The sequence below is a fragment of the Herpailurus yagouaroundi genome, unplaced genomic scaffold (assembly GCF_014898765.1).
Source record: "Herpailurus yagouaroundi ecotype Mexico unplaced genomic scaffold, PumYag 67503, whole genome shotgun sequence".
NCBI lineage: Eukaryota > Metazoa > Chordata > Mammalia > Carnivora > Felidae > Herpailurus > Herpailurus yagouaroundi.
Window position 1 is genome coordinate 3,481,805 of NW_024420310.1, and position 14,010 is coordinate 3,495,814.

A 14,010-nucleotide genomic window follows, 5' to 3' on the forward strand; every position below is an offset into this window, starting at 1 on the left:
GGTTAGCACCCAAGTCCGGAAGTACCCCTAATAAGGCAAGTATGGACCCCAGACTGGAAACAAGAGCGGGACGCCCAGTGGGGCAGGTTTGTTTACTGAAGTCCGACGGCCTGAAGGCAGTGATTTCAGACTGGAAAGTGGAAAAGGGAACAGAGTGACATGGACACCGGGAAAAGCAGGTGGGATGGGAAAGTTTCCTGGTGGCAGGCAGGGAGTGAATGGGCTTGGCCTGTAAGAGTCATTTGTGGTCAGGAAGTGGGATGATTAACATCTCCATGTAAAGCTAAATGCCACCATGTTTTCTGGCGGGGGCTTGGGGGCAGATATACCAAATCAAGGTGATGGGGGGGGGGGGAGAGCACAATGAGTCGCTGAAGAAGATTACTGTGAGAAAAGGCATGGAGAAGACACCCTCTCCCAGCCAGGTGGCCTCACACAACTAACTGGTGGAGATGAGGGGGTTAGCACATCAGTTTGGGAGGCTGTTTAAGGGGTGAGAAAGAAGTGGCCCCTCCCTCCCACCACAACATCTTGGCCTCACCCACCCTGCACTCCCCCTCCCCCCTGAAGGTGTCAGGATGGTCCCTTGTGAGGTCACAGTGGCTGGGGGAGTGGCCAGATGACCACACAAAGCTTAAGGGTGTGGTCCCTCAGGCCCTGGGAGGTATATATAGGGGCGCCTCAGGGGTCTGGGCCAGACCGCTGGGAGTCTTCGAGATGGCGAAGGCAACTAGGAAAACCCAGAACCCACCAGCTTGTAGCACAGCTACACAGCAATCAACATCAGGCCCCAGAAGGAGGAAACCCGCGAAGACCCCCCGTCAACGCAAGACCGGAGGCAGCGGCAAGGTAAGACGACCCCACCCAACCCAAGCTCTTCTTCCCTAGTGTCACTTTCCCCCAAGACTCCTCTGTGCCCTTACCTGGCAAACGCCCCCTCTTCCGAGGGGTTCTCCCGAAGCCCCTGTCCCATCCACCCCCGACCCTGTTCCCCCGACCAGACACTCTGTTGTCTTTCCAGGTGACCAAACCAACCATGAAGGTGAAAAGACAACTCCGGGGGACCGTGACCAAGAAAGCCCCGATGAAGACTCCCGTTTCTTCAAAGAAAGTGAAGAAAGGTAGAGGGACTGCCCTGTTCGGCCATTACCGCAGGATGAATAAAGCGCAGAATCCCCGTGATTCGCAGTGGGACCAACCCAGCACCTCAAAGGTGCGTCGTGGCCGCTAACTCCAGAGTGAGGCCAGAGATTTCTGAGGTCTGCCCCTGAGAAATGGGTGGCTGTTTAGTCATCGAATTTGACACAAATGGGGCATACAATTGGCAATGAAAATAAAACGACCTGTTAAAAAAAATCTGTGTGTCTCTGTGAGTTCTCTGACGGTGGGGAGTGGGGAAGGAAGGGGAGAGGTAGGCGAGCAAGGGAGGGAGCCTGGGCCTGGGGGGTTGGGGGTGAGACCGGAAGGTCTGGTAGGCCAGAAAGTGGGGATAAGGGCCGGGTGGGAACTGAGCACCGAAGACGAGCTTCCCACAGAAGAGGAAGACCGGAAGAGGAGGAGACCGGATGTCTTTGTGTGCGTATGTGTGCGCGCGCACGCAGAGGTGTGGACCTAGTTGGGGAGAGGTGTTATGTGTGGGGTGGCAGTGTCAGTCCCTGAAACAGCATGTGAGGTCACTGACTGCAGGTCACCTACCTCACAATGGGTAGGCGTGCCCCACCCTGTCCTGTCAGCCGCAAAAGGCCCTCAAAAAACCTGAACTTCTCACCCTATGAAAAGCCCAAAGGAGTAAAATAATGGTGTTTTGGGAGGCCACAAACCCAACATTGAATAGGCCACTTTCTTCCTAAGATTACACACACACACACAGACACACACACAGAGACACACACGCACATATGTACAATTCAGGTCTATTTTGTGCCTTCTACGACCCTACCAAACTGAACATATAGCGTATGTTTATACTAACGATTTTAATGTCCCTGTCAGCTCATTCTAAAATCTGTGTCAGTTTGGGATTGGTTTCCCTTTCTCAGGGTAGTTTTGTTTTTGTTTTTTGTGGGTATTTTCTAACTTAGTGAAGATAGACAGCTGTTAATATGGTCAAAGGCCAGGACACCTGGCTGGCTCAGTCGGGTGAGCGTCTGACTTTGGCTCGGGTCATGATCTCATGGTTCATGAGTTCTAGCCCCACGTCAGGCTTTGTGCTGACAACTCAAGAAGGCCTGGAGCCTTCTTCGTGTCTCCTGCTTCTGTGTCTCCCTCTCTGTCCCTCCCCCGCTTGAACTCTCTCTCACTCTCAAAAATAAAGATTAATATGGTCAAAGGCCAGCTCTATATCCCTCTTGTGAATTGTCTATATTTTTTCACAGTTTTCTGTCAGGCTTTGGATCCTTTATCCAATGATTTTCCAATGTTTAAATATAAGGAAGTTTAGCCCTAATATTAGCCCTAATCAGGGATCTACATTACAATGTTTTCCCAGGTTGGTGGTTGTCTTTTATGGTGTGTTTTTCTTTCTCTTTTAAAAGTTTATTTTTACTTTTTAAAGTTTATTTATTTTGAGTGAGAGAAAGAGAGAGAGAGAGAGAGAGAGGCGGGGGTGGGGGGGAGGGAGAATCTCATGCAGACTGTCAGTGCAGAGACTGACGTGGGGCTCAAACCCACACACCATGAGATCATGACCTGAGCCAAAACCAAGAGTAGGTCGCTTAACTGAGTCACAAAGGTGCCCCTCTGCCTTTTACAATTTTGAGCAGTGTGATACATCCTGGGTGAGTAAGCAACTGGTGAACACCAGGAAGTGAGTGTTTCAAGAGAAACCCAGGAAGCCCTACCAAGCCAAAAGGTGGCCTGCCCAGGAGAGCACCTCAGGCTGGCTGAACCTGCTAGTCTTAGGAAGCATAAGGCCGGCGGTGAAGCTCACCGTGTCTTTCCTTCAGGGCCGTAAGGCCAAATGGGCAACCCTCTACCTACGGAGCTGTAATAGGACATGATCACATGGTGTCTCCTCAAAGAAGCTGGAAGCTTGTTATGGCCAGAGCCAGCTTCATGAGCACAGGTCTGTGAGTTTGCACAGGGTACCATGTTTACAAGGGCACCGTGTACTTGGTTTGATGCTCTGCTCTTGGAATCTTGAAATTTGTAATAATTTTTGAATGGGGGCCTGCGTTTTCATTTTACACTCAGCCTTGCAAAGTGTGTAATTGGTTTTGCCCCCACCCTCAGGCCTCTGGAATCAGATTTTCTGTGGTGAGTGCCAGACCTCTAAGCACAAGGGCGTGAGTCCTGTGGCTGTACTGCCTCTCGGCTGCAAACAGTTCTCTGACTCTCTCATCCAATTTCACGTGGGGAAGACATAAAGACACAGGTAGACGCCCTTAAGTGGATAGCAAGCAAGTGCGTGGCCCCCACGCTGGCCTGCTGGCACTCCCAAATGCAGCGTGCGTGCGAAACCAGGACCCCAGCTGCTGGGGCCTCCTGTCTGCATCTGAAAGTCATTCTTGCAGTTTCCATTTGAAGCCACACCTTGAAACCCAGGGCAGCCCTGCTAGACGGAATGTTAGTGCAGATAATGATCTTTGAATACTCTTGACTTCGAAGTTCTGAAACGAAGCCATGACCTGCGGGAGCTTGTGGTGTCCTCTGCTTTTGAGACAGAAGAAAGGGGTCGACAAAGTCTTTGTAGATTGCGAGGACATCAACAGGCCCTGACGACCTTTTTATAAGCGTGAAGGATTCAATAAGGTGGGGATGAAACGTTGCCCCAAGCGCTCGCGAATTCTAACATGAGGAAGAGGCGATGGGCAAAATATGCCGGTCAGAATCCAAAAGCAGCAGAGGATGTGGGGGGCTCTGGGTGAAACCTCGCTTGTCTTGCCTGTGTCTAGTTGAAGCCAAATGAAAGCGCTTTGTCCTTTCCCGAAAGCCCATTTTCTCTCTGTCTGTCTCCACAGCCGCGGAGATATGACAAGGCCGATTTCAAACACTGATGACCACGCATTCTGGAGGATCGTACATTCAGGGCACCACAAGCGGCTCCTTTCATGCTTTCCTTTTCTAACTTGCTAGCTGCACATCAGAGCTCTTGCCTGCCCTGTAGAACATAAGCTGTATCATCTCTTTCTTTCATAGTCGCTCCAAGCTGAAAGTGACCCAGCTACAGAAATGGGTGTTTTGCACCTGCCAGGAATTGACTCTGGAGGAGTTTCTCTCTGCACTGCCTCCTCCGCTAAGCTTCTTCCAAGGGGGAGGGGGGTGAGCCTGAGGGTTCTACCTCTCAAGTGGCCCCTGGCACAACCGCTCCAAAGCATCGGCTTGCGTTTCAGCTTTTCCTTCAATGGGTTGAGCAGGAACTTCTGAAATTTGGAGGGAGACGGATCTTGTCCCCCCTGAGTGTTCAGAGCTGAAGCATGGGGACAGCGGGCTTGGCAGCGGTGGGATAGTACTGTGGCAGGCGTTTCACTTTGGACCTGTGTCAGCAGTCCTGGGAGCCCTAGATGACTCAGCCTTGCTAGTCTATCTATGACATACGATCACAGAGGCTTACGCACAGGGCACTGGGGTCTAAGCATGCTGTGCCAGTGCAGCACTGGCCGACCTGCCACATGAAAGAATGTAGGAGCTCACTTTGGCTGCCGGCAAAGGCCCCCATGATAGGACTCGTCAGTCACCTGCTTTGTGAACCACTGATGTCACCGTTGCCCAGCCATCAGAGCAGGCCCATGGGATTGAAAAGACCACCCAATACCAGTAATCACACAACGGTCTCTGACGCAGGCTGGCCCAGTAGCTGTCCCCGACCCCCATGCCTGCTTTCTGTCATTGGAGAGACCAGTTGCCCTGAGCACAGGGATCTCTGGAGTGCAACAGATTCTAATCGGGAATAAGTCAACACGTTTCCTCTTACGACACGTATGGCCCACACTGAAAAGGCAGAAGAACAAACAGAAATCCCTTCCAGAGACAAAGTCTTCAAATCATGCGGTATTCACACTGGTGCTTCGTTTCTCTTGCTTTTAAGGATCCGGCTGCATTCCCACAACATGCGAGAGACAAACCAAGACGACCCACGTCACACCTGTTAGGTGTGGCGGTCATTATCAAGAGAAACACTGACAAATACAAAACCCAGAAACCAAGTTGTGGCAAGGGTGTGGGGACATTGGAACCCTTGTACGCAGTTGCTGAGAACGTGACTTGTAAGAGACATTATGGCAAACAGTGTGACGGTTCCCCTGAAAATTAAGAATGGATTCCACTACTGGGTATCTGTTCAGAAGAGTTGAAGCCGGGATCTCCAAGAGATGGCCGCAGTCCCGTGTCCATTGCTGCATCTTTCACACCAGCCAAGAGGTGGAAACGGCCGATGCGTGGACAAAAACGAATACATGGTCTGTCCATACAGTGGCATATTATGCAGTCATAAAAAAGAGGTAAATCCTGCTGTACGTGACAGCACGGATGAACCCGGAGGACATGATACAAAGTGACACAAGCCGGCCACAGAGGGACAAATCCTGCACGATTCCACTTGCACAAGGGGATCTAAGATAGTCAAATTCATAGAAGCAAAGAGAATGGTGGTTGCGAGGAGTTGTAGGGAGAGGGAGCGGGGAGAGGAAATAGGCACTTCTGGACAAAGGATATAGTTTCAGCCACGCTGTATAGCATTGTGCCGACAGCTAACAATACTCGATTGCGCACTTAACAAATGTGTGAAGAGGGTGACTTTCCTGTTTGTTCTAGCACAAGAAAAAGAAGATAACCCTTGGGGCGCCTGGGTGGCTCGGTCTGTTACGCATTCGACTCTTGATTTTGGCTCAAGTCGTGATCTCACAGCTCCTGAGATTGAGCCCCGCGTCGGGCTCTGCACTGGGTGTGGAGCCTGCTTGGGATTCTGTCTCTCTCTCTCCCTCTCTCTCTCTCTCTCTCTGCCCCTCCCCCACTCGCACACACACCTCTCCCACTCTCAAAATAAATACATGTTTAAAAAAAGATATCTCTTTATTTACCGAGGAGCTGCAAATTTTCCATCTCAGATGACACAGCTAAGATCGGGTGTCTAGTGTTACCCTGAAAGGCCACTTGAACCACCTGTGCCTTCAAACGCAGCTCAAGCGCAACGTGGATCCCCATGGACCAGGAGGAGAGGCCCTGGCAAGAAAGGAGACCGGGGAGCAAGCGCGGAGCCAGAGTTTCGGGTGTCACTGGGGGGCCTCCGGGCTGCCAATTCTGCTGACTTCAAACTGGACTTGACTGAGGACACTCATCTGTGATCCATGATGGTTCTGCCCCCTGCACGTGCTTGTTGATCCCATACACAGAGGGGGAGAAAGATGGCCACAGGCACATGGGAGAAAGAGACCCATTGGCCTGGGTGCTAGACCAGTGTTTCCCAACCTATGAAACCACGCGTCTTTGAGGGGCCTCTGCATTAACGCAGAGGGCTCAGTGTGGAAAGCAGGCCTTAACCCCAGAGCAAATAAATAGTCCAGATGCTTCCTGGGGGTAGCGTAGTATTGCGGTCAAGAGTAGGACTTTGGAGCTAGACGGCCTCGGTTCAAATCTCAGTTCTGACAGTTTCTCACTTTGCCGTGTCTGTTTGCTCACCTAGATAATAGGGATATGTGGTAATATTTACGTAAGAGTTAGCATATGCGAAGCATGTAAATATTTGATCATTATTACATGCACGTCACAGTTTCCTAATGTCTGTACTATATATAATGTATAGATTATAGATTATAATAAACGAAATACAAATGTATTTTAAAATGTAACTAATCAAAAGTAGTTTATTGTCATTCTGCATTTTCTCAATCAACCAATGCCAAAAAAGTATAATTACTGTCAAGTGAGGGCATCATGATTGATTGGGATGTACAAAATAAAGGATGGCAGGCCTCCTGAATGCACTGCCCCTTGACCGTGGTGTTTCTGCAGCCATTCATCTAGCTGGACCGAGTCTGAGATTCAGGACTTGGTGGGCCCAGCTTCTCATCCCAGCCCCACTCCTCTGTCAGTCATTCACAGAACTTTTATTAGGAACCTAATTATACTAGACCAAGATGAGACACTACCTCTCACCTGTGGAATGGACACCTAACTCCCAGTTTGTTTTGAAAAGTAGACGATTAACATCTGTAAAATCGTCTAGCACCGTGCCTGGCACAGAGAAGATGCCCAATAAATGGCCACTATTTTCCTAACTTGTGAAATGGCAATTGAAAAATGGCCAAGTTATAACTTGCCTAATCTCTTAAATATGAAAAATCACATAAGGTTCCATGGGAGTCACAAGAGGTGAAATGTACCCTGCCCTCTTCAAGCAGGGGCTGGGCAGATTATAATAATTAGATCTCATAAATCAGATCTTACAGGGCTACTGCTGTCCTTTGCGAGAAAGAGCCCAGCACACGGGTACTGGCAGGAGAGACCCTAGACTGGAAATGGAGTTTAATCAGGTGGGAGGGTCAACGTTTAGTTGTAGATATGACTCCCAAAGGGGCTCTGATCTATATCACTATCCTTTAGATAAACATGTGGGCCAAAGAGAGGAGAAGGGGGGGGGTCTGAGTGCTGGGCTGAAGGATGGGAGGATGAAGTGAGGCGGACCAGGAGCATCAATTAACTCCAGGTGCAGAACATCCATTTGTAATCACATCCCTGTGCTTGACATGACATTCCAGCATATGCATAAAGAACACTTCAGTAATGACGATCAAATCCCCCCCCCCCCCCCCGCCACATCAGGCATCAGGGTGACATGACATGTGCCACGAGCTTTCTGGAAGCTAGTTATGCATCTCCCAACCCGGCATGGAGGGTACAGGGGTGAATGAGTTGGACAAAGACCCTACCCTCATGGAGCTTGCAGTCGAGGAGGGGAGACAAATAAACACATGAACATAAAATATAATATCAAGGTGTGGTAAACACTATGAAGCAAAATGAATCAGGGAAAGGGGTCCACGAGTGACACCGTAAATGAGGCCAGACGTAGAAGGGCTGTTTTAAGATGGAGTGGCCAAGAACAGTGTCTCTGAAGAGGTGACTTTTGAACAGAAGGGCGAATGTGGCAGGGGGAGCGAGCCCTGTGAAGGTCTGGGGCAAGTGTTCCGGTCAGATGGCCAGGCAAGTGCAAAGCAGAGGCATAAGTGAGCTGGTGAGACCAGGAACAGTGAGAAGAGCAGCATGGGGGTTGGAAGGAAAAAGTAGAAGAGGTCAGAAAGGGAGCCAAGATACGACCATCTCTTGCCTACACTGCTGTAATAGTCTCCTCAACCGGTCTTCTAGCTTCTGCCCTTGGTCTCCTTCAATCTATTCTACTGCTTCCCAAACTTCGCTGTGCGCTAGAATCACTAGGGGCGCTTGTAATACTTTCCACGACCATGTCACACTTGAAACTGATGTAATCAGAAAGTCTGGAGGTGGATGCCAGACATTAGCATGTTTAATGATCCCCAGGCATCCCCAGGATGCAGTGAAGTTTGGGAATCACTGGCCTGTTCTCAACACTGCAGCTAGAGTTGTTTTGATAAAGCAAGCCTAAAACTATTTGTCCCTCTCCTCCTTCAATCCCTCCAATGGCTTCATGGCACTGAGCATAAAATCAGGCTTTTTCCTGTGGCCTCCGAGGCCCTACGTGACCTGGCTGGCCCTGTTCATCTCCTCGGTGTCATCTGGAGGCGTTCTTCCCCTTGCTTACCGTGCTCCAACCGCTGGCCTGTTTTCTATTCCTCGAACATACTGAGCTTCTCCTGCCTCAGAGCCCTGGTGCCTTGAAATTGGAACACTTTTCCTAATGAGATGTGCAGGGCTGGCTTCCTCTTGCTAATCAGGCTCAGCCCTAATAATATCACCCCCGAGAGGCCTTCCCTGCCTCCTCTAGCTAATTTTGTACACCCGCACACCGTATGGATGCTGTGATATGCCATCCAGACTCTCCTTTAGGAGAACTTATTTCCCCAGCTGCCAGGAATAGTGCCGGCACTTGACCTTGCCTGGAGAGACCACACCTTCTCACGTGTAGCCTGCATGCGGTGACTCATCATCGTTGGTGAAGTAGGACTCAGCCGCCTCACTGCATTTGAAGGGCCTGTCCAGCCACAGCACTCACCAAGGGGCTGACTGAAGCTTTGAGCAGATGTCACAGCCCAGCGTCCCCCTCCATCCAATCTCGCTCCCTGCCATTCTACAAGAGCACTTGATCACAAGAGCATTCCCTACTCTTCTGGCACCCTGATTTCCATGTCAGAGTCCAATATAACTCAAACTGCTAGAGTTGGTGCGAGGAATCTGAGGAAGCACACATGAAGACAGCAACCTGGAGCGACACCAGGGCCCTTTTGCCGGACATAGCTGGCATAGGAATAGCTCTAGCACAGGGGAACAATTCAATTAAGACTCCTACCTGTGAGAACTGGGATGTCATACTCGTGGAAGGAAATTCACTAGCAAGAGTGCAATGGGGTGGCCTTTGCTAAGCACGATTGATGCTTTGGAGAAAGACAACCAAAGACTAGGAGTAATTAATTCGCAGTTAATAGCTAAGTGTGAAAAACAGAGGGCTTCCCTTGTAGAAGGGAAAGGAGTTCTCATCTCTTGTATCCAGAGAGCAGAGAAAGCTGAGGTCCAGGCCTGGAAATGAATCATCGCAGTACCAGAGCCCCCAAAGAAGCCCATACCCTTGACCCGATTTTCGTTAGCTCTGACTGGGAAAGAAGGGGGTCCCAAATCACAGCATGTGGCACCTGAGTTGATGCATCTAAAAATCTGGGATCCTCGGGATTCCCCTGAAACCTCTGCATCTACAGAAGAAGCCCGCTCTTTCGTAAATGTTCCTTCCTTTCTGGAGAGTGAAGCAGAGGCTTCTCCCCTGAAGGTGACTCGTGCTCCATCAGGATCTGCCTCTGCCTCTGCCTCTGCCCCTGCCCACTAGCTGGGATTATGTCACAATAGGACCTGACTGGAGGAAGTGCTGGGCCTCTAAGGGAGGAGAGGGACTTGGCCTCCAAGGAGCAGGTGGGCCTAGTCAGCATGAACCAGGAGGAGTCAGGAGAGTGCACATGGGTCTGAATCCTGAGTGCTCTGGGGCAAGGAAGAGCCAAAGGTCATCAAGTGGCTATGCAGCCAGAGCTGCTCTACATGAGCTGGGTTCTTTCAGATCCAGATGACCTCACTGAACTCTACCTTCAAGAAATTCCTTCAGTGTTACACAAACTATTCAAGGGAAAATAAGATGTACATCCAACTTATTTTATGAAGATATCATAACTATGATATAAAACCTGACAAGTACAGTACAAAAAAATTACATGTCTGGGGCACCTGGGTGGCTCTGTTGGTTGAGCGTCTGACTCTTGATTTCAGCTCAGGTGGTGATCTTGCAGTTTGTGGGATCGAGCCCCATGTTGGGCTCCATGCTGACAGTGCAGAGATGCTTGGGATTCTCTCTCTCCTCTCTCTGCCCCTTCCCCCACTCGTGTGCACTCTCTCTCCCTCAAAATAAATAAAGAAGCATTAAAAAAATATTACATGTTGGGGTGCCTTGGTGGCTCAGTCAGTTAAGCATCTGACTTCGGCTCAGGTCATGATCTCACACTTCATGGTTTCGAGCCCCACCTCAGGTTCTGTGCTGACAGCTCAGAGCCTGCAGCCTGCTTTGGATTCTGTGTCTCCCTCTCTCTCTGCCTCTCCCCTGCTCACACTCTGTCTCTTTCTCAAAAATGAATAAACTTACAAATTTTTTTAAAAATTATGTGTCAATCTTACTCAAAGCCACAGATGTAAAAATCTTAAATACTAGCATACCCAACCCAGCAATATGTGAAAAAAATACATCAGGATCAACTTGGGTTTATCTCAAGAATGCAAAGTTGGTTCAACATTAGAATATTAACATATGCAATTCATTATTAATATAGAGAAAATTAATATTAAATTAACATAAAGGAGAAAAAACACATGATTTTATCAATTGATGAGGAAATTATGTTTGATAAAATTCAAAATATGTTCATGATAAAGCATCAAAACCTCTTCAGTGGCAGAGAGCTTTGTAAATATGATAGTGTTTCAAAAAACCTACCACAAACAATGATGAAACACTCAAATCTTTCACTTTGTGATAAAGAAGACAAAGACTGTCCATTATCACTATTTCTATTCAACATTGTACTGGAATTCCTACTCAGCACAGTAAAGCAAGAAAAAAGAAAAACATAAGGGTTTTAAAGACAGAAACAAAACTATTACTCACAGATGATCTAATTGCATACATTGAAAATCCAAAATTATTACAGATAAATTATTTGAATTAATAAGAATTATCAGGTTTACTAGATTCAAAACAATACTCACAAATCACTTCCATTTCTAGATAAATACAACTTTTAAATATATATCCTTTAAACTAGCATTAAATTAATACAAAACTTGGGATAACTAACAAAAATGTGCAGATAATTGTAAAATAATATTGACAGAAATTGAGGAATATAGAAATAAATGGGGAGATATTCCATGTTCATGGGATGGAAGGTCCTATATTGCAAATATATTAATTCTCTCCAAACCAATCTATAGATTCAATGCCAATTCTACCCAACAGGTGTGAGTGTGTGTGTGTGTGTGTGTGTGCATGTAGAACATGAAAGTTGATTCTAAAAGTTATATGAAAATGCATAGGGCCAAGAATATGCATTGAACAGCACAACTTGGGAGGATTTGTTTTGTTGGATATCGAGGCTTGTTATAAAACTACAGTAATTAAAACAGTGTGGTTACATAGAGTAGTAAACCAAGTGATCAGAATACAAAGCCCAGAAGTAGAACCACACATATATGGACACTTGTTTTATGTAAAAGGTCACTATAGAGCACTAGAGAAAGGATAGCCTTTCTGATAAATGGTATTGGATCAATAGGATATATATTTGGGGAAAAAAATGAAATTGGGCCTGTCCCTCATTGATACACAAAAATCAATTATTATTGTGTTGTAGAGCTAAATGTGAATGGCAAAATAATAAACCTTTTAGAAATTAATATAGGAGATTATCTTTATCAGCTGAAGATTTAAAATAATTTTAAATGGGACACAAAAAGCACCAATGAAGAAAATGTTAAGAAGTTATTTTTATTAAAAGTCCTCATTAGGGGCACCTGAGTGGCTCAGTCAGTTAAGCGTCCAACTCTTGATTTTGGCTCAGGTCGTGATCTCACACTTCATGAGATCAAGCTCTGCATGGGGCTCTGTGCTGGCAACGCAGAGCCTGCTTGGGATTCTCTCTCTGCCTCGCCTTCGGCCCCTCCCCAACTCATGCATATTCTCTCTCTCTCTCTCTCTCTCTCTCAAAAATTAACAAACTTTTGGGGTGCCTGGGTGGCGCAGTCGGTTAAGCGTCTGACTTCAGCCAGGTCACGATCTCGCGGTCCGTGAGTTCGAGCCCCGCGTCGGGCTCTGGGCTGATGGCTCGGAGCCTGGAGCCTGTTTCCGATTCTGTGTCTCCCTCTCTCTCGGCCCCTCCCCCGTTCATGCTCTGTCTCTCTCTGTCCCAAAAATAAAATAAACGTTGAAAAAAAAATTGAAAAAAAAAATTAACAAACTTTTAAAAAAGAGAATTCACTGAAAAATATAAAATATAAATATATAAATCGGATCATACCACTCCCTGCTTAAAACCTTCCAAACTTCTTTGCCAAGCCCATACTTTGTCTAGTACCGCTCTCCCTTGTCCGTTATAACCCAGCTATACTCTAAATGCCTTTCCTACATGTGGGACTTTATACATGTTTTCTGTCTGTCTCTATTCCACTCTTCACTTGACTTGCACTCCCATCTTCTAGATCTCAGCTTAAATGCCTCCTCCCCAGAGAAGCCTCCTTTGACCATCTAATTTAAGTAAGGCTTCACATTATTATCTGTAAACCACCCTTGCCTTTCCTTCATAGTACTTAGTATGTATGCTCATTACATAAATCAGTTATTTTACTTGTTCACACCTTTTTGTCCTATTACACTTAAGTTCCAAATATCTGTTAAATGTGGATGGATGGATGGATGCTGGAAGCCGAGCTATCCCAGCCTGAGTGGCAGGGCCCGGGCCGTGGACGGATTGGTGACTGTGGGGCGGCCCACGGACAGGGAAGCTTCTCGTCCTCCCGCTTTTAGGTAATTCGGCCTTAAAACTACCTGGGGTATTGTCTGTTGGGGAATTGCTCTCGACAGGCCCTCCGGGAAAAGAACCGTTAGGGAAGAAAAGGTTCCTCAAGAAATTGAGCGGCCTTATGTTTAGCCCTCGCCATCCCCGATGGAGACTCCTCTACTTGCAGGAAGGATAGCCTCATGCCGTTGCCAGCAGAGGGGCCTGTAAAGGAGAGACATAGATTTGAAAGCCTCACTCCGGCAACTAAGGAGTGTCTCTGGGCACAGGTGACTTCAACCCTAGGCCCACCCGGCCCCCCGGAGGCAGGCATTCCAGATGATGGCTGAACCTAGTCGGTTAAGCTATAGAATGGTTCACTGGTCCCTAGGTGCATTGTCTCTCTGAGAATGTGTGAGGCGTGGGTTTCTAAGGCTTTTGCGGCCCCTTCCTGGCACCTGAGACCGAGGCAGACACATTGTTCTTCTGCCTCATGTGGTCAGGAGGTCACGTCCCTGTCACTGTTCCACTAGAGGTGTTGAGAAACGGAGGGCCTTTCACGAGAACAGCAAAGCAAATGCTTTGTAGATTATAGATAAACGCAGATGCATAACGGAATAATGTAAGAAATTAATCAATAAGCAAAGGGTATGCGGGAAAGTTTGGGGAAAATCGCCATGTTATTTCTTAAAGGTTGTAGGTAATGTTAGAAAAACACAGATGATGTATGCTACAAGGAAATCACTAGCAAATATAATGCCACATTTGCTACAATAAATCGGCCAATTCAACACACTGCTTTTGTCTGTGTCCATTTTTATTTTAGTTTTAGTTTTTTATTTTAGTTTTTTATTTTCTA

The 14,010-nt window shown here is 47.5% G+C and overlaps 1 protein-coding gene across 1 annotated transcript; it reads left to right on the plus strand.

Annotated features, from left to right (window-relative positions):
- The first annotated feature begins 685 nt into the window (after positions 1–685).
- Positions 686–1,347, plus strand: LOC121025131 (uncharacterized protein CXorf51A-like). The gene is made up of 2 exons (XM_040467549.1): positions 686–849; positions 1,022–1,347. The coding sequence occupies exons 1-2, from the start codon at positions 718–720 to the stop codon at positions 1,229–1,231; spliced, it is 342 nt and encodes a 113-aa protein (XP_040323483.1). The 5' UTR covers positions 686–717; the 3' UTR covers positions 1,232–1,347.
- Positions 1,348–14,010: the final 12,663 nt, after the last annotated feature.